Source organism: Alosa pseudoharengus, unplaced genomic scaffold (genome assembly GCF_046254945.1).
Source record: "Alosa pseudoharengus isolate Yale_2024_CS ecotype anadromous, Long Island Sound unplaced genomic scaffold, YU_APseudo_1.1 YU_APseudo_1.1_scf_7, whole genome shotgun sequence".
NCBI classification, from domain to species: Eukaryota; Metazoa; Chordata; class Actinopteri; order Clupeiformes; family Clupeidae; genus Alosa; species Alosa pseudoharengus.
The window spans coordinates 23693766-23714846 of NW_027468859.1; the positions used below are offsets into that span (position 1 = coordinate 23693766).

General features: G+C 43.4%; 1 protein-coding gene across 6 annotated transcripts; it reads right to left on the reverse strand.

Moving 5' to 3' along the window:
• Nucleotides 1–724: 724 nt before the first annotated feature.
• Nucleotides 725–11639, reverse strand: tbpl1 (TBP-like 1). Of its 6 annotated transcripts, none has more exons than XM_076272259.1 (8): nt 11599–11639; nt 10456–10690; nt 10064–10326; nt 9734–9816; nt 9347–9410; nt 9137–9240; nt 4258–4352; nt 725–1882 (listed from the first exon to the last, which is right to left on the reverse strand). In XM_076272259.1, exons 3-8 carry the CDS (start codon nt 10196–10198, stop codon nt 1803–1805), a joined length of 561 nt encoding a protein of 186 aa, XP_076128374.1. In that variant the 5' UTR covers nt 10199–10326; nt 10456–10690; nt 11599–11639; the 3' UTR covers nt 725–1802. The 6 variants fall into 6 exon arrangements, with proteins under 6 accessions (XP_076128374.1, XP_076128372.1, XP_076128376.1 ...); XM_076272257.1 differs by having other exon boundaries at nt 11477–11632; XM_076272261.1 differs by having other exon boundaries at nt 10064–10263; nt 10538–10690; nt 11427–11632.
• Between the last annotated feature and the right edge of the window lie 9442 nt (nt 11640–21081).

Consider the following 21081-nt stretch of genomic DNA (forward strand, 5'->3'; position numbering starts at 1 on the left):
TTGAATTAATTCCATGTATTGTCTATGGTTTCTTTGTTGTTGATTTTTTTTTTTTTTTTTTGGGGGGAGGGGGGGGTCTGTACAGGGGAAAACAAGGATAAACTCAGTATTCTAGATTCTAGAGATACTGATAAACTCAGTATCTCAAAAGACTGAGGAACAAGGCACTACTTGTTTGGTCTAAGCAGGTGAGGTTAATCATTCCGAGGGTGACATGTCATTCCCTGAGGCCATCCAGGATATGCTCTTTGTAGTTCTGTTTGGGTCTGGAACACATCTGGAACAGTAAGTAACTTAGCAAGATTTTTGCTATGCCAACAACGTTCTGGTGTTTGCAAGGTTTTACAAGCCAGGTAGCGAACTCACTCATTTTTTCCCCCAAAACTCACGTAATGCTGCTTTGAATTAAATCATACTGCCATCAAACTGTAATTATCAGACACTGTGCATGTTTGACAACAGCTTTTAGCTAATGATGGTGTTTTCATCAAATTCACAATTTAAAGGCACACTTAACAAGATCTGCTCTCGGGCGCAATAAATAAAACAAACTAAATATGCGTCTTTTGCAACAAAGTATGAACATAACTCCGATACAATTTAGACAGCAGTCTGTAGAAAAACACTTGCTCCAAATTCCAGTAGCATGGGGGGGGGGGACTTTATTAAATCTTAACAAAAAACTGTTAAGGGTGCCTATTCATTCCTTGAACAAGAATAAATCAAATATGACAGAGCATTTGTTTTAGGTTATACACTTTTTAGAATTTTTTTATTTAATTTTTGAAAACTTTTTTTTACAAAATACAAAAAAAATGAAACATGACGTTGTGTGAGACTTTGTACAGAACCCAAAACTTGCCCTTCACAGAGATGAACTTGAGTTATAACTACAGAACCCAAACTTGCCCTTCACAGAGATGAGTTATTACTATTCTTTCATAGCAGGAGGGCTTAAGCTTGCTTCAAAGTAGGCAGGTATGCTTAGGTACGGCAGTCTACACATGTGGGGTCACTCGATGGAAGGGCTTCAAGTGTTATGAGTGTTATTACTGTTAAGACAGTCTTTGACAGAACATGGCTAACAGTATGTGTAGTAAAATACAGAGATAAAATTATTTTGAATTAAAATGAAAAAGAAAGACAGAAACAACCAGTAGGAGTGTAATGTGCATGTTGATGTAAAAGATGATTTGCCAGTCAGTTCACATAGTTAAGATAAAAATAAACAAATAAAAAAAAAAATCCTATCACATCTTTACATTGAGAGCCCACAGTTCTCTCGCTCTCTTTCACACACACATTCTCTCGTTCACACACACATTCATTCAGTCATGCACACATTCTCTCTTTCACACACACATTCTCTCTCTCCTACTGATCATAAAAGGACTGGCGATAAAAACTGTTCAGGACTGTCTTTCCCTACTGTTCATTGTGCTACGGCCAATTGAAAACAAAACAGAGCCTTGCATGTTGTTTCAATGATTGTAGCACAACGATTTGAACACAACAGCCAGTCTGATGTTGGCTTTAAGCATTACACCCTAGAAGTCCTCAGAATGTTCAGGGTTTTTTTTTAGCTGGGGGTGCTCGATTCCACAAGTTCACAATTTTCTCATGCAACGGTGTCTCCAACGCTTGCAACTCAAACCCAGGAGGACTGACGGTAGGACGGAGACCCTCTGGGGCAAAAGCTGCCACTCGCATTACAACCAACCAAACAAACAAGCAAAAAAGTTAAAATCAATTAAAAACATCTTTTGTAAGGTGCTTTTCAATGTGTGTGTGTGTGAGTTATCTCAGTGCTTTATCTTCCGACATTCGAACAGCAGCGGATATATCTGCTCCACGGCAGTGGCCACAGTCTGCACATCTGGTCCTGGGGACGGGAAAGAGGGACATCAACGTTTAAGAATATTGGAACTTCAGAACTTAAAGCCTAGTGATCACATCATCAGCTATGCACAACAAATCCAAACACGGTTATGGTTACTGACCAGACACGTTTATAACCGCAAACAATGTGCTTACATTGTAATAACATCAATAGTATAATCACAGTGTTTGTTACAGAATGAAATTGTTGCAGTTTGGCCAAACAGCCTCACACACACACACACACACAGGTAAGTGATCATGAGTACTGTGAGAGGTCACGGTAGAAGACTACTGTGGTAAACAGTTCCTCTCAGTCCCCCCCCCCCCACACACACACACAGGAAATAGAACAGGTCAGCAAAGTTTATTTGAGTGGCCAATTTAAAAGTCAGAAATCCTGAGTCACCATAGTATTTGTCTAGAGGTTGATTCTACACCATAGTATTTGTCTAGAGGTTAATTCTAGAGAGCTTTATTTTGCCCTACACAAAAGCCTTTGATGAAATAAGGTGGGATAATCTAAAGCTCTGAAGCATGTTGTAACTTTTAATCTCAAATATTTGGGTTCTCAAACACACAATTCTCTCACACACACACACATTATATAGGGGAACAAATGTTTTCTTCCTTTAAAGGGCCTGGTTGGAGTGTTTTGATCCATAATCTGCTCTACATGACCACATTCCTCCACACACTTATACAGCCCCCCTCTCTCTCACACACACCTGAGGTCTAATCATATATTATGATACTTTATTTTAAATGAGGTCTAGCTGATCTTATATAACACATAAGGATGGAAAGAACATGGGCTACTGTAACCCTACTGGCAGATAAGCCCACTGTTTGTGTGTGTGTGTATACACATGGGAGAGAGAGAGAGAACGTGTGAGTATGAGATTGTGTGAGTGTGCGTTAGGGTTGAACATTTACAGGAACTTTCTTAATCGACTTTCACTAACGTTAATGAACATTATTATACGGCTCTTCACAATGCAAGTAGAATGCTCCATTGACTTGAATGAGATTTCCGAAAGTTCTAGCGGTCATTATTTCTTGGGAAAGGACCTCTGAAAACAAGAATGACCGCTGTCAATGGCAACGGAGTTTGTGCTTTGAACTTCATTCAAAAGTGAAAGCAGACGGTTGATCAGCTGTGTTCTAAAGAATGTTTGATTCAAGTTCAGCGTGTGTTGCGAACTATTTGTTTCTCAGCAAAAGCCACGACGAAACGGTAACAAATAAGCGTAAAGAGACATATCATGGAGTTTATTTTTTCGTTTTGGCAAGTAGCCATATAATAAGCGGGATAATGTATAGAACGCCGGTTATTATGGGAAAATAAGTCCCTAATAAGTCGGGACTTATTTTCCCCATAATGACCGGCGCTCTATACATTATCCCTTACATCAGTGGTTTTCAAAGTGGGGGCCGCGGCCAGGGGTGCCAGGGGGGCCTCAGCAAGTTGGAAGGAAAAATTAAAAAAAATGGGAATAATAGTGATAGCTCTCATATAGCAGAAAGCCCCAAATACAATTTTTACACACTGTATGCTCCATCGCGAAGTGTTTGTGGCTAAAATAATTATTAGGATTAGCTTAATGTATTTTTACATTTGCCGTAGTATTCTCGATGGGTTTAATAACACATCACGGGGGTCCTTGGCCAGAACCTAGTGGTATTTGGGGGGCCTTGTCGTGGAAAAGTTTGGGAACCCCTGCCTTACATAATTGATGATTCATTCAATCCGGATGTCGTCCGCTCGCCCCCATTATGAAAAATTCCTCAATAAACAACTTCCTGAACCAGCGACTTCCTAAAGTCATAGGTTGGTTAGTCTATGTTCTTATTCAGAAAAATGAACATATCTGGGGTGAGGCGTCTGCACAATCAGTTTACTGTCAGTCCGCCTGCTGAAAATACTCGCTCAGGTGGGACAGAGGTTGTGGGTACATAGCGCCGTGCCACATTAGCAAGCCTCGGGAATCTTGTTGCGTTGATTTTCCAGCAATCTGTGGGATTTTTATTTAGGAGAGACGGGCTATCTTTGAGGTAACTCTCCACTTCTGCATGAGAGATTTGTGCTGTTCTAAAAGTGTGCGAGACCTTAACAATTATTCATTTAGTTTTGAAATCAGTCAACTAATTTCTTAATGACAAATAATGGATCATTGATTATTCATTAGAAACCCTAGTGTGTGTTTGTGTGTTTGAGTGTCAGCTTGCATGAATGTGTGTGTGTGCACTTCTGTGTATGTGCATGAGGTTGTACCAGTGTATTACTGTATTTGTGTATTACTCTGTACTTGCATGAGTAAGTAAGAGAGTGTGTGTGTGTGTGTGTGTGTGTGTGTGTGTGTGTGTGTGTGTGTGTACCTGTGAGAGTGATGCTGCCGGTGGAGAAGATCTGTATTGTAGCCCTGAGCTGTTTAATGCGGTATGATGCAGCAGGGTGGAGTTCAGGCTCATAACTGAAACACACACACACACAGATAAAACAGACACACATTAGTAAGAGCCAGGTGTGTTTGGAGTTAGTATTATTTATGATGATTTACACAACGGTCATATTTTGTAAAGGTCTGGCAGGGACATTTTTGCTTTCGTAAATGCCGTGCTTTCTCAAATAAGCATAGAATCACTGCTCAATGTAGCTGGTTACAATTAAGCATTCTCCTTCACCAACCTATGAGCTTAGCCAGTCACGTCAGTGGAACGCTGAGACCCTTCTCATCTGCTGATACAGCAACAGGAGAGTCCTCCACTGCTATCCTGCTCCACATTTGGGAGAGTCGGGAGAATTCACAAATTCCCGGTGGGCCGGTGGCGTTTTGGGGCTAAAACTGAGCTAAAAAGCGCATGACATTGCTGTTCGAATATTTTTTCTTTGCTGTACCTTCCGAGTAGCCTGCACGGTGTGACTGCAGTTCCTTTTGTTTTCAGAATGCTCATTGTATCCATAACTTTAAGTATTTCTTCAGTGATTGGCAAGTTACCACCAGAAACCAACGATCACGTCAGACCTGTCCATACTCTCTCTCCTGTGCGCATGAAAACGGCACACATGTTGTAGATTTGTTTCAGTACTTTCTATCTGCTTTCCTTTTGCAATCTCGTTTTTTTTTAGGTTATCTAGTGTAACGGAGGTGAACTGAGCTAGCATGCTAGTTGCGCGTGTAAATCCTCACACCCCTAACCTTAAGAACGCTTCTAACCGCTGAGTTGGAAGCCTGGGCTTTTAGCTCAGTGGTTAGATCGTTCGACTACCATGCCAGTGTATGTCGAGGTGGCGGGTTCGAGGGCCGTGAGAGGCCGACGAATTACGACCTCTGTTACACTTGCTCACGTAGTCCGCCGCTAGAATTATTGGTCAGTAGTTAGAACTGATTTGTCTTTGTTTTCCAAAAAGATGGACAAATGCCAGCGACAATGTCCACCCCCTAATAACGCCCCTGTTCATAATCCATCGGGACTGAAGGAGCAAACAATCAGTGTTAATGATCTAACGGTAGCGTTTGTGTTTGTCTAATGTTATCCTCTTGCACTAGTAGAAGCTAACAGACATGTAACATGCTGATTAAAAGAAACAGCCGGGTTCTAACGTTAGATTGGCCATTAGCAAGTTCTCTGAGCAGTAAAGGGCGGCAAAGTGCGATGCTGGTGTGCGGAGTTGTGCTGAGAACAATGGAATCTAATTTAATTAATGTCGTAAGCGGAGTGTGCCACAGTCATGACGGCGCCGGTGTATGTAGCCCTGCAGGCCCAGCAGCGAATTCACTTCCTGAGAGTCTCAAGAAGGAACAAGCTGTGGGGGCGCTATGGGGGTGCTGTGGGGGCGCTATGGGGGTGCTATGGGGGGCGCTATGGGGGTGCTGTGGGGGCGCTATGGGGGTGCTATGGGGGGTGCTGTGGGGGTGCTGTGAGGGGGCTATGGGGGGTGCTGTGGGGGTGCTGTGAGGGGGCTATGGGGGCGCTATGGGGTAACTGGTTACAGCGGCCATACCATATTCGGGCCCACGTGCCCATTGGAGTCCAACCCATGTCATTTCCTGGTCCCGCCCCATGTCTCTCTCCCACTCGCTTCCTGTCCCTCTCTCTACTGTCCTGTCTGATTAAAGGTATAAAAAGCCCAAAACAAATATTTGAAAAAAAAAAAAATAAGGAGAAGGAGAAGGAATAAACTAGAGGAGAGGCTGCTGGTGTCATTCTACCATGCCACCATCCAGAGTGTGATGTCACACTCCGTCACTGTGTGGCACGCCGGGTGCACCGTGGCTGATAAGAAGCTGCAGAGGGTGATAAACACCGCCGAAAAACACCACCGGAAAAACACTCGGCTGTCCCCTGCCCTCCCTGGGTGACATGGCCAGCTCTCGATGGCTCTCCAGAACTCAAAAGATTATCAGAGACCACCTCCATCCTGCACAGCACCTGCTCTGCCTGCTGCCCTCTGGAAGGACATGCAGAAGCATAAAGACAGAACAAACAGACTGAAAAACAGCTTCTTCCCGTGGGCCTACACACCAATGAGCCATGGGCCTACACACACGAGCCTACACACACATGGGCCTACACACACATAAGCCATGGGCCTACACACACGAGCCTACACACACATGGGCCTACACACACATTAGCCATGGGCCTACACACACGAGCCTACACACCCATGAGCCTACACACACATGGGCCATAGGCCTACACACGCATCGCATACACACACATGGGCCTACACACACATGGGCCTACACTCACATGGGCCTACACTCACATGGGCCTACACTCACACAGTCCTAACTGTGTAGAGTTTACAGTCCATAAACAAACATGCTATTAGGAAAACAGTGAGACGTAGCCTGTGTGTTTTACATAAAAAAAAAACAAACTTGGTTCTAGTACAGCTTAACTTTGTACTACAGACCTTCTTCCACTCGGTGTACTTTGTTGGCCAAATCAAGGCTGCATATTTTACATTTACCACTTTAATCTCATTTGTGTAGAAATAGGGTTGATGAGGTGAACACCCTGCAGACCTGCCTGGCACTGTCCTGCTTTTACCACCAGAGGGCGTTCACGCACCATTTAACCAGCATAACTGCATCTCCATGCCTGATTTGCTTCCTCCTTTTCAGTTGAGTTTTGAGTTTGTTAAGGGAAATTCTAGGCTTTCTGTGTTCCTGTAAGGAACTTAGACCAAACCTGTGAACCTAACATGCTCACAAGCAGATTTTCTTCAAACCCACTCTGTATCTCCTCCTTCCTACTGAGAAGCTATTGGACGTAAGGTGACATTTTCTCACTGATCTATCCAATGCACAGCCAAATTAATTTATATTGCCCAGGCCCAGAAAGGATTTGTTGGAGGAAGTCTATTTTGCCACTTCTGGGACCTATAGGCCAACTGATGTATAAGCTAGGCTAACGGTGGGGGTGTAGTAAATTATGCGAAGCTAGGCTAATGGTGGGGTTGTAGTGAATTATGCGAAGTTAGGCTAACGGTGGGGTTGTAGTGAATTATGCGAAGCTAGGCTAATGGTGGGGGTGTCAGACTGAATTATTGCACGCACAGAAGGAATGATAGCTTTTCATAGTTGTCTGGCATGCAAGAGGGAACAAACTTGGTCTTAGGTGTTAACTGAACTAACTCAAATCAGCTGTATCAAACCTTAGTCTCAGAGTTTTCCCATCTCATCTCAGGGTAAATCAACTCAGAAATCGAGGTTAGACTGTTAGTTTGTTAAACCTCCTCCTCTGGACTGTTTCTTCAACCAAAGAGAAACATGAAGGCAAAGTCCTAATACACCAATTCATTTCTTGTCCTCAGGTGCCTCCAGCCTTCCAATCTGAGGGTGCACTACACCACTAATACTCTATGCCGACCAATCAACTACACTGCTGCTTGAGGAGGGGAGGGGTGCGTTTTGGACTGGATCAAATAGCAATCATTCGCCAAGATTCCATACAGCACCTGAGTCAGATCAAGATGGCTACCACCAGTCATGAATTCCATCTCAGGCTAACCTACCTGATGGAACTTCATCCAGTTCTGAAGAGCATTAACAATCTTGGAAGCCTTATTTTTTTGGAATTGGCCTACTTCAGCTAAACAGCAGCTTTCTCAAAAATAAACATTTTGAGACGAGAAGTGTCCTGGGATCACTTTGGCACTGTGACTTCTGACTGGAGTCTCAACACAGTCCAGCTGCATTAGCTAATCAGCAGATTCTCCTACTGTTCAAGAACTATTCGCTGCTAATGATCGCACCAGCATTAGAGAGAGACAGACAGAGAGACACAGAGAGAGACAGACAGAGACAGAGACAGAGAGAGACAGAGAGAGAGAGAGAGAGAGAGAGAGAGACAGATATGCCCAGAGTTCACAGAACAAACTAATGAAGGAAAAATGAAATACATATTAGGAGAAATGAAAGAAACTGCACTAGCAGCAGCAAAATATGTATCCGCATGCCACAAAAAAAGTAAGTAACCAGTAAGGGCACCCCACACACACACAGACCCACACACACAAAAAAGACTTATGTGTTTGTTTCAACCTCTCATTCATTTATTTAATTAATATTTTTGATCCCTTCTGTTCTATACATTAGTTATTCTCTAATAATTTATTTTTTATTTAATTGCTATTAATATTACTATTATTGAAAATCATACATGTTATTACTGTTATTGACATTATTACTGCTGTTTATTACACGGCTCTTCACAAGGCAAGTAGAACGCTCCATTGACTTGAATGAGATTTCCCAAAGTCCCTTCAGAGCGGAACAAGACCCCTCCGCTGCGCGTCGGGGTCCGGTTGGCCCTGTTGGGACTTATTTTCCCAATAATAACCGGCGTTCTATACATTATCCCTTACTTATTTTACTGTTAATGCTTTATTTTAAATGTTACTGCTTTGGCGATATTGTACAATGCAAAGTCATGCCAATAAAGCTCATTGAATTGAATTGAATTGACAGAGACAGACAGAAAGAGAGAGAGAGAGAGAGAGAGAGAGAGAGAGAGAGAGAGACATAGACAGACAGAGAGAGAGAGAGACACTGCAGTGATGGTGTCCAAGTGTTGGAAAGGTTAGAGACGCTTTTGGGTGGAGGTTATTCAAATCAAGTTCTCTTTGGCCTGAGTAAGGAGTTCACGCTAGGTACTCACTATTCTTGTGAAACCAGCCCACAGTGAGTGAGGGGAATCCATCAGCCATTTTGCAGGCTGTAGAGTGTGTTAGTGTGTTCCTTACCTGGCGATGGGACGGTTGTTCTTAGTGAACTGGATGAGATGGACTTGAAAGGGCAGAGAGCACACAGCCAGGACGTTTACCACCTTGAAGGCCGAGAACCTCACCTGCAGATGCATTAGAGCAGTTAAAGGTGTCCATTTTGGCACATTTTACTGATTAAGGAGTTAGAGATGTGCTGGGCTAATTAATTAAGAATATGTTGTCACACACCTTGAAGCCAAGTTTCTGCAAAACACGAGCGAGCCTTCGAGCACCCGCCTTGGCGTCCTCTTCACTAAACACACACATACACAAATAGAGACACATGCAGACACACAAACACACCCACACACACATACACACACACACACACACACAATATTTGCAAAGTGCAAATTCAGATTGAGTTTTGGTACAAGAACAAAGGCCCTTCAGAAGGGAACATGCATCTGCATTTAGTGAGCCCAAAAAATCACAAAATCATTCTATGGCAATGTCAAGTCAGATAATGCACAATAGTTACATTATGCTAAATAATGCTGAATTATGAACATAAACCCCCATTAAACCATATATTCAATGGGTGGCATTCCATTGCTTGTTTGAGGTCAGTCTCACCTTGTTGCTCCAGTGCAAATGATCTTTCCTGAGGACCAGATAGAGGCGGTGATTTTAGGCTTACGTAGCTTCATCAAGACTTTCTGAGGCCCCAGAGAGAGAGAAGGAAAGGAAGTCCACGATTGGACAAGGTATGAGATGAACGCTTCTAGGGAACTGTGGCTGCTTACATTGCATGGCAGTAACTAAAGTGTAGGATGGCTGTCAATCACTGCTTAGTGGGTCAGTGACTTAACTAGCTTTTAAATGGTATGCAATCGCAATCCAGACTATACTGGCAGAGTATCCACTCGCATACATCCACAATGCATGTTCAAATATTAATCTCACCCCGAATTCTGGTTTGTAAATGACATTCAATCCCTCTAGTGCAATGGTCCGCAGATTCAGATGGCATCTGGTCCTAAAGGTGGCCACGACGTTAGTTATGATGATATCCAGCGCCACATCGTTGCCGGGATCCATGAGGGCGCCTTAAAGATACACTTGCCGGAGTTGACAGATGTGCATGCCAGGAACTAAATGGACAACTGGAATGCGAAACAGCAATGGCCTTCAACGGCAGGTAGATATGACAGCAGGTCTCCTGTTACCTAGTAACAGCAGTGTACAAAAATCAGCGAATGGCTTGGATACTGTAACGTTAACTGGTACAAGCGCGTGCCCTGATGCATTAGAATTGAAGTTTATGTTTGTTATAACAAGGGCACAGCACGACCCACCTGTATTATTTCTTTGTGTTTACTTGGACAGTTTTCCTTTAGATGTTTCTCTTCGACTGCGACCAAGAGGGTTAATAATTACTTTTATGTAGCTGGTGCCTTCTCGTGAGGGCTTGTTGACGGCTTATCTCGAGGTACCATGGATGCTTCTAGCTAGCTAACTGTCTGCGACAGTCAACCATGGGTCAGTTTCTCCGTTTCCTCAGGGGGCAGGTGTGGTCCTGTATTCAGAACTCTAAGAACGCATAAGCACACAATATGGATAACATTAATGTTAGACACTCAGCTGAACAACAGCAACAGCTGAATGATGTTATTAACTACTAGAGACGTTAACGTTAATATCCTACGCTAGAAACACTGTGTTCTCGCAAAAATGATTTGACAAGCATGGGGACGTTTGTCAGCCATCAACCTTAGCGCTAACGTTACTTGAAAACTAAATGGTACAGTCGTCTTAGCTGGACAGCTAACTATGCTATAGTAGTCACAGAAGTGTACTAATAGTTAACAATGCAAGAATGGTTGAAACAGGTAAGATTCTGCTGAATCTGACAAGCTAATAGTGGAATATATCATGACTGTTAGCTCTTAGCTGTTTCCACAAACAAAGCACAAGCTTGTTAGCGAGTGCGGTGCGGTTCTGGCTAACAGGATGCAAGGGAAGCTAGTAGCTAGCTAGCCACCTAACTTGGATTCATCACAAAACAATAACGGCGACATATATAATTTGGTAGTTGGCATAACGTACATAATCCGTCAAAATTCACTGTTGTCGAAAAATGAAGCAACTAACAGTCTAATTATAAACAACGTCTCATGCACTTGTTGTCTGTCAAGCCGCACTACAGTATGGGTAGTTCACAAAGATACAAAGTATTCAACCCAGATAGCGTTGCTAACCGGACACCTAAATTACACATGCCCCCCTCGGTCAGTCGTACATGCTAGCTACTCGCTAGGTAACGTACCGGTATGCTATTTTAGCTGGAGCCCGGTACCATTAGTGAATCACACTCACTGTAATTGTGAGGGGATGCATGGTCATAGGTGCAAATATCGCATGTGTCTGATGGTTTCCCCGAAGGCTACACTTTACTAGCTTTAAAACAAGGGAAAACTTCATGTAACGATTGAGGTTACTGTTTTGGTTGTGGTCGACTTCCTGACGTCAACGTTTCCAGGTTCTGTGTGTAGAGAAATGTTTGAGGAGGAAGTTCTAGCTGAAAAAAACTGTTGCGACATCTAGTGGACATAAATGTCTGTAGGTGTGTGATGGGAAACAAGACTGGCTTGAAGCAAACCTCCTATTGTAAACTTAAAATGGCACTACGTTGTAAGCTAATAGGATTAAAGTATTTGTAAAACAGAAACCGCCAAATGAAAACTGTTTACTTGCAATGAAACAGAGTTCTGATTCATCACCACAGAAGTTCAGCCGGCCATGAAAGCCTCAACAGAATCCTGCCAAACAAGCTGCAACCATCCAACACCATGGTTAATGGGATTTGCATTTGACACCCTTTTCCTTTGGAAAGCTCTGACTGTGTGACCTCTCCAGGGTTTACAGTGAGATCAGTGTGAAAGCTGGTGTTTATTTTCTCTTGTCTCACGTCCAGTCAGGTCCTCAGAGCAGGCAGCTTTTGTCTTTGCCGTGGCGGGCTGAACGCACATCTGGGACCCCTGGTGCATTGTTTGTGGTTTTGCGGCCGTTGGAAAACTGACAGAGGAATCCAAGTAGCCGTCTCTGACATGTGGGCTGTGAGAGTGCAGGTCATTACCGGTGAGACATCCCAGCTGTGCGGCCGGACGATGAATGGGCCGAGGACTCTTCCTAGAGGCACTAATGTGAATGAGCTCACACTACCGAGCCCTTGTCATTGTTGCCTATTTGCATTTGTTTATCAAGCTTGGTTTCCTCAATGGGGAGTTTGGACTTTTTTCCCCCAGAAACTTTAAGGGAATTAGAAAGAGGGTTGTGTGGTGCGGTCCTGTCTCCTGTTCTCTGTCTTATTTTTCTCTCTGTTTGTCTTCTTCCATTCTACCCCCTAATTTCTTTTTGCTCTTAAGCCCCCCCCCAAATCCCCCCCCCAACCCAACCCATATACAGACACACACACACACACACACACACACACACTAAAGAGAAGCACAGAGACACACACCGGCACTTTGCTTTTGACTGGAAGTTTCCCAAACACAACAGCGCGTTCACTTTATGAAGATTCACTGCTGTTGTTGTGGGTCTTACGCAGATACCAGATCGCCCTTTTGTGCAATCTCAAGGGTCTCTCCTTGGAGAATTAAGTCGGGCCTGTAAATAAAATAAATTCCCACTGAAAGCCCTGCTCAGACGTCCCGGACTGTTTACTATAAAGCCTTGAGATTTAAAGCAGGTTCGTGTCTAGGCGGACCACAAGCGACGATTCCTTTAGGGTTCTCCGTATCTCTTGCATCCTTGCGGACTGAACTGCATCTACAGGAGTGTGTTTATAGACCATAAAAGCATGCGTCATCTCAGAAAAGCTCTTCCTGTGGGGAATAATGCCCTATTCATTAAGTCGGAGATCCATAAACACACAGCACACAAAAGGTAAACACTGCGATACATCACTCTTATGCTACGTTCACACAGCCAAGTGTGGGTGTGGATGTGGATGTGTGTGTGTGAGTGCCCGTGTGTTTGTGTTCACTTATCTTTTGTCTGATCTTCACTAAGTTTTACTCTTGGTTGACCCCGTATGGATACCATAAAGTTATTTTCACCAAATTTTCCAATCGTCCAGATGCAAGCATTCTTTCTAGCTTCTTGTATTTTCCCTTTGGAATGAGGTAAACATACTATCCTCTTTTAAAAAAAAAAAATCTCACTTTGTCAAAATGTCACTTTGCTGATGTGTTGATGTCTAATTTAGTGCATTTTGGCTGCACGTAAGCCATGTTGTATGTAGGCTACTTTGTGAAATGTGTGCCTGTGCTTGCTCTTCAAAAAAATAAAATATTGATCACAGTTAAGACCAAAACGATTTCAAAGGTCAATCATGTTGAAGGTTAGCAGTCCAGAGGCCTTCTTTTTCCACGGTTATGTTTGGAGTTACAGAGGAGTGGTCAGGGAAAAGGCATGCTTGCTTGCAGCTCCTTAGTCTCGAAGACGCGAAGCGAAGGACAACACAGGGATTTCCGGAATCTTCCAAAGGCCGGCAGACCAGACGATGAACAACAATCAAAGGCACCTGGACGTCTCTGTCTCTGCTGTGATCAACACGGCAGGTTCAGTGCCTCTTCTCATTAGCGTCCTGATCTTGCGCATGAGCCTTCTTCTGCACTGTTCCCCCTTTACAGTCCCTATTGCTATGGTGACCTCGCCTTGCTGCTTTGGCTCGGTGAAGTTGGACCAGCGGACTGTTCGCCAATGTTTTTCTTGGGAGGACATCACAGGAAGAAACTACACGCACAGGACCAGGTTCAATAAGGCTGACTGTGAGGGGGTTAGAAGCCAGGAAGAGCTCAATGCTTACTTCTGCAGAGGCCTTCACTTCATGCGATGTGTTGTTACACTGTAATAAGCAAATGCAGTGTGAGTTATTAACATCTTCCTTCCGAAATGGAGTTCTGTTGTCCATGATAAGACATCTTTTAGACCAAGTTGTTGTCCATCAATCTTTCTTACAAATTATATGGAAAACACAAAAGAAACAAAGCTGTTCCACTCAGGACACTCTTGAATTGGAGCTGAATAATAAGCTCTGGAATGGATTGTTCAGTGGCAGCTTAAATCTGGCTCAAGGATTTTAGACAAACATTTATGCAGTCATTAGTTCATTTTATTGTCTTTTTTTATAAATGGTTTCTTAAAAAAAACCAAGTCAAAGTAAAGCTGTTTTACTGACTATAAAGCACATACTGTCCCCCACTCCCATTCACCACCTCAATGAGCTAGTGAAAGTAGTTAGCCTTGGATAAGCACTTTGTAAGTTGGTTTTCAAAAAAAGAAATGCTTGATGAAATAATCATAATAATAATAATTAACATTATTATTGTTGTTGTTGTTGTTAGTATTGAGTTGAACTAATCTGGCACACATCTGGCCCTGATCTAGCCTGCATCTAGCAGCCTGATCCTACAGTATATCTGGGCCTCTTATGAACATAAGAATAGCTGCGTGCCTCACTTACTCTCTCTCTCTCTCTCTCTCTCTCTCTCTCTCTCTATATATATATATATATATATATATATCACACACACTCCATTTTCCTGCTGACAAGATGCTAAAACTCTCTCAAACTCTCATTTGCTCTCTCCATTGCTCTCACTCTCTCTCTCACTGTCTCTCTCTAACACTCTCCCTTTCTTCCTCTCTCTCTCCCTATTCCTCTCACAATGCAACATCTGCTCTGGCATAGTCCCCTGGGGTGATGAAACTATTGCAACATGGTGACCAGCTTTTTAAACTGTCCTCTAAAGAAACACAGAGAAACAGAGAGAGGGGGAGAGAGAGAGAGAGAGAGAGAGAGATGGATGGATGGAAAGCCAGATAGAGATAGAGAAGTCTGCGATGGAGCAAGTCATCGAAAGCACACCTGCAGACTCTTTTCTAGTTTACACTGGGCGCATGATTTAAAAGGACGGAGATTTATGAGCCTGGAGAGGCCAGTGGTGGTGGTGGTGGTGTGTGTGTATCTGTGTGTGTGTGTGTGTGTGTGTGTGTGTGTGTGTGTGTGTGTGTGTGTGTGTGATGGAGCAAGGAGGGTGTCAGCGAAGAGACTGAGAGCGCGAGTGCTGCTCTGTCTAAACAGAGACGTGGGAAAAGCCGGCCGTGTTTACATCCCCCATTCTTACGGCCCGAGTCACCGCGCCACGGAACCACTGCGCCTCGCGCACGTCACCGCCGCCCACATCTCCCATGATCCTCTTCTCCTGAGGGCTTATTTGACTTATGTACGATTTTACGATTGAGGGCTTTTTTCAATACATCAGTCTTTGATTTCCCTGTTCGTTATGACATAACTCCCTGATGAGGTCTGCTCAGTCTCCATGTGATGTGTGTGTGTGTGTGTGTGTGTGTGTGGTTGTGTGCTCTGTCTCCATGTGATGGGCGTCCACACAGAGATAAGGGAAATCTCCTCTCTGATGTAAGAGTGTGTCGTGGTTTCTCAGACTTAACGACTTGTATTGACTTGGTTCCCTCCTAATGGTGCCTCTTAGAGGACACGGGTGAAATGAAACATTACTGGTGCACATTAGAAACTCTGGTGCACATTAGAAACATTGGTGGACATGCAGAACATGAGAAACTCTCCAGGGTGCTCATGAACCTTTCCTCTGCCAACGTGAAACGTTCAGGTGCACACCAACATAACAAGAAAAGAAAAAAAATTATGTCTGCCTTTTTCCCCTATGATCCCTTAAGGGCAACCTTCTTTCCTCTAAATGTAAAAGTAAAAATATTTTGAAAAAATATTTATCAGCTTGCATTTAATGTCTTTTTAGCTTTTGAGGCGCATTCTGAAATAACAATAAATATTCAAATGCTCTCTTCCTTCCCTAAAAAAAAAAAAACACTTTTTACTTTGTTTGTGTACTTGAGTGGCAATGCACTGAGCTAGATTCACTGCGGGGAAAGGTTAATGAAGAGCCGTCTGTTCTCAATTTTAGATAAACTGATGTTCTGGCTACCATGATGACAGTTAGTGATGTCATATCCACTTCCTGGTATCTACTTAGATGTAATCCAGAGAACTGCCAGTCCTCCAGTCACTCTTTGACTGAAACTAATATTGTAGATGGTGTGTGTGTGTGTGTGTGTGTGTGTGTGTGTGTGTGTGTGTGTGTGTGTGTGTGTGTGTGTGTGTGTGTGTGGAGGGAGTGTGTGTGTGTGTGTGTGTGGGGGGGGGTTGCTATGTGTGTGTGTGTGTGTGTGTGTGCGTGTGTGGGAGGGCTACACTATCACTCCGACCGTGGAGGTTCTCAAATATCACAGCAATTACATGGCTGGATACCTTCTTGAGCACCAGTTCATTCGTGTGTGTGTGTGTGTGTGTGTGTGTGTGTGTGTGTGTGTGTGTGTGTGTGTGTGTGTGTGTGTGTGTGTGTGCACAGGGGGAATGTTGTTGAATGTGGGGGCAGATCAGACTCATATGTCACTGTCGCTGAGCCTGAGGTCCGAGCTAAGTGTGTGTGTGTGTGTGTGTGTGTTTGTTTGTGTGCCTGCAAGTGTGTGTTTGTGTATATGTACATAACGCGTGGCCTAGGAATTCTAGATTTAAAACAACTTCTCACATTGTTACACATACCATGCCAGCTCATCACACTAGCTTCTCAGAGGACACAAAGCCACATGCACACGCACACACACACACACACACACACACACACACACACAGTAACTCTAGAGTGGCTATCATGTTTATAAAGAAAACAGGCAACTGATTTAGGCGACTCCTCCGCTGTCTGTCCAAGATGTCTGGAGAGCACTCCCCTCTAATACTTCTCTAAGACCCCTTAATCTCTCTCAATCTCTCTCACTCTCTCTGTTACACACACACACACACACACACAAACAGACAGAGAGTGAGAGACAGACAAACAAACCAGTCAGAACATACTTCACTTCTGAATCGTCTCGATGTTGGGCCCAATAGCAAGAGATACCGTCGATTCATATGTTTGTGTGTGTGTGTGGGTTCATATGTTTGTGTGTGTGTGTGTGTGTGTGGGTTCATATGTTTGTGCTTGAGTTGATTGAATGAGTAATGCAACCTTCATTAATTATGACTACCACTGAATCACCTACTACAAACACAAACGCAAAAGAGAGACATGGATATACAATGATGCAAACAATTTGCTTGGAACTGTAGAATAGCAAGGGTCTTACAATGACTGGTCATCGTCAGGTGCGTCTGTTTGTGTTCAACTGTGTGAAACTGTATTGTCCCCCAAAATAAGTGTGTGTGTGTGTGTGTGTGTGTGTGTGTGTGTGTGTGTGTGTGTGTGTGTGTGTGTGTGTGTGTGTGTGTGTGTGCGTGCGTGCGTGCGTGCGTGTGTGTGTATGCGTGTGTGTGTGCGTGTGTGTGTGTATCCAGTGGGGTTAAGGAGGAAGACATGGAGTGGTTGAGTGTGTGTGTGTGTGTCTCTCTCTCTCTCTCTCTCTCTCTCTCTCTCTCTCTCTTTTGTGGCTGCCTGAGTGTGTGTATCATGTCTTTATGACTTTATTATTAATGTTGCTGGTGGAGTCAGCCAGAGGTTGGCTCTTCCTGGACAGGCCATTCCCAAAACATTCCCCGAAAAAAGCCCGGCGTGATGGGAGCGCTGACCCTCCCTGGGTCCAGGCCGCCTGCTCCTCTCCACAGAGCCTGTGCCTCCCCTGCAACATCAAACCTCCGCCAATGCCACAGGAAGTCATTAAATAGCAGATCGTCAGGCACTAAAAGAGTCTGTGATAAATGGTTGTGTGTGTGAGTGTGTTTTTGTGTGTCTGCGTGCGTGTGTCTGTGTGTGTGTGTGTTTGTGTGTGCGTGTGTCTGTTTGTGTGTGTGTGTGTGCATGCGTGCGTTCGTGTGTCTGTGTGTCTGCGTCCGTGTGTCTGTGTGTGTGTGTGTGTGTGTCAGGAACAGAGAGCTAGAGATAAAACGGTGGAGGTGGAGTCAGGTTTAACAAGCGCCACTCATATGACCAAGAAGTCAATTGGCCTGTGTTTTAACCTAGATGTGTGTGTGTGTCTGTGTGTGTGTGGAGGGGGGGGAGGGTGCGCATGTGTGTATGTTCATGTGTGTGTGTGTGTGTGTGTGTGTGTGTGTGTGTGTGTGTTCAGGAGAGAGAGTGGGGTATGAGGTTGGTGTGTGTGTGTGAGTGTGAGTGTGTGTGTGTGCAGGTACATATTGCAGGTTGAGAGACATAGAAAATGACATGATAAACACAACACCTAGAGGCTGTGCATTTCTCCCTGTGTGTGTGTTAGTGTGTGTGTGTGTTTGTGTGTGTGTACCTGTGCATTTCTCCCTGTGTGCATCAGCAAGCTTTATGTTCACCTGAGTTATTACATGTGTAGCAGTCTGGCCATGCATCCGCATATGTATAGCTCAGCAGGTGCTCCTGATTCCAAGGAAAAGTGTGTGTGTGTGTGTGTGCGCTTATGTGCTGGTGTGCACTCGTGTGTTGGTGTGTTGGTGTGTATGTGTGTGTGTGTGTGTGTGTGTGTGTGTGTGTGTGTGTGTGTGTGTGTGCTCGTGCGTACACAAACAAAAGAGAGGTCATGGACAAACTTCTATGGAAAGCTGGGAGCTGGACAACCTCTCTCTCTCTCTCTGTGTATGTGTGTGTGTGTGTGTGTGTGTGTGTGTGTGTGTGTGCCTGCTCAGCTGGTGCTCCTGATACTCACCTCTCGTCTGTTTGCCTTGGTCCTGATCCTGATCAGACTCATTCATCAGGAGAGCGTCCACACACACAGACACACACACACACACACACACACCAAAACATGCCAAAACAGACCAAAGCAAAGCACACAACAGGCTGATTCTCCTGATAGCACTAATTCACCCACTCCCAGGTCAAATATGTTATTTACACGCAGCAAGGAGAACTGGGGGAGAGGGTGTTATTGCTACTTTCAAACAATTCATTGTATGTGTATAAGTGTAGGGGTGTGTGTGTGTGTGTGTGTGTGTGTGTGTGTGTGTGTGTGTGTGTGTGTGTGTGTGTTTGTGTGTGTGTCTGTGTGTGTGTTTGTGTGTGTTTGTGTGTGTGTGTGTCTGTGTGTCTGTGTGTGTGTGTGTGTGTGTGTGCACTCTGTACTGGTCATAAACTATGCTCTCCCACCTCTGAGTTTGCCAAATGCAGGCGTATAATTATGGCTCTGCACTCTGGAGACTCATTCATTTACAGTATAAAAATGGCCTAATCTTGCAGCTCTAATATAAACTTTCTACCCACACCCTGTGATCCACAGGGACTTCATACATTTCTCTCTCATTCTCTCTCTCTCTCTCTCATTCTCTCTCTCTTTGCATCATCTTCCTTTTGCATCAACTCACTGCCGCCACCCCCCTTTTTTCTTTCCTCTCTCTCTCTCTTTCTCTCTCTCTCCCTCTCTCTCTCTCTCAGTCTCTCCAATTCTCTACCCCTCCCCCTTTTTTAATATTCCAATCATTTTGTCTCTCTCGCTCTTTTTTTACCTTAATATGTGGTCTGTTTGCTATGTTTTAGCATCACATCATCAAGTTGTCCTTTTAGAAGCTATGTTCATGTGAGTGTGTGAGAGGGAGAGAGATGGAGTGTGTGTTTGTGTGTGTGTGTGTGTGCAGTGTTGGGAAAGTTCACTTTCTACGTGAACTAGTTCAAAGTTCAGTTCACAAATTTTAAAATGAACTAGTTCAGTTCATAGTTCATAATTCAACATTTTGAACTAAGTTCACACTTTCCAAAAATGAACTAGTTCATAGTTCTTTTTTTTTCATATGTTGCTGCGAGCTATTATTTTTCAAAATTATTGCCACAGCCCATATAGAATGCAGTTAATTTGGGTTGAGGATCTGTCTCGACAGTCTTTTGATTTTTTATTGGCTTGCACATACCTTGAAAGGCTAGCCAGGTGCTTCAGTTCATTGTGCCATTTCAGGTTTGCTGTGGATGTGACTGAAGTGCTGAAGTGAAAAGTTTGCACAGAAATGTACGATTTTTCCCATCCTCACTGACCTTGTCATAAAACTTGTTTAAATGATAATACAACGCCTCCTTGCTGTTTTGTCGTCTACATCAGCCTTTCTCAAACTTCTTTGACCTGAGGCCCAGTCAAGGCATACTTTGGGGTCATAGGGCCCACCTACATGAACCCACCCCCTCCTCCCATCCCCCATCAAATTATCATAATGATATCACAATTATTATTATTTTTATACTATATTGCTATACATGCACTTCAAAACAGTCAATGTTTAAAGTTCTAAGATTGTTCACAAAAGTTTGTGAAAATATGCACATCAGAGTACTGCTTTACTAATGTAAAATGTAATTAGGCCTACAATAGTTTCATTGTTTTTGCATTGTTGCATGATGCTTGCATGAGAAATAATTCTCAAAACAACAGCAATTATATGGGTGCCGTTGTTTAGGGATGTTTCCCTCATGCAAGCATCATACACTGATATAATATTTATATGCTATTTAATTTAATTACATTTCATTTGAATGCCTGAATGTAAGGATTCAGGAAACACAATACCAGCTTTTGTAAATGGGCAATTCCATGGAAAATTACATTTTTTGTAACATCCATAACGCCAATAAAATGTGATGGTATGGTGTGATGTGAATGATTACATGAAATTTGAGCATTTGCTATTTTTGGCTGATGAATGTAAATGAGAAAAAATGCACCAAAAATTAATGTTATCATTCACATCATACATATGCCAAGGCATTTTACTGGCGTTATGGATGTGACAAAAAGTCAATTTTCCGTGGAATTGCCTAAATGGTAAATGGTGGATCAGATCATGCGTAAATCACTGATCTGGAGATCTTTAACTATCCTTAACTAAGACTAATTAATAGCTTTTGCTTTATTAATAGCTGACTTTATTACTTAATGCTAGACAGTGTTTTATATATTACATTACATTTAGC

What these genes read in the sequence shown, in the direction of transcription:
- tbpl1 (XM_076272259.1), bottom strand. Translation starts at nt 10,198, where the DNA reads ATGGATCCCGGCAACGATGTGGCGCTGGATATCATCATAACTAACGTC. An exon ending in AACAACCGTCCCATCGCCAG is followed by an intron (nt 4,353 to 9,136) that starts GTAAGGAACACA and finishes TGTGTGTTTCAG; the next exon opens with TTATGAGCCTGAACTCCACC. An exon ending in CGGCAGCATCACTCTCACAG is followed by an intron (nt 1,883 to 4,257) that starts GTACACACACAC and finishes TCCCGTCCCCAG; the next exon opens with GACCAGATGTGCAGACTGTG.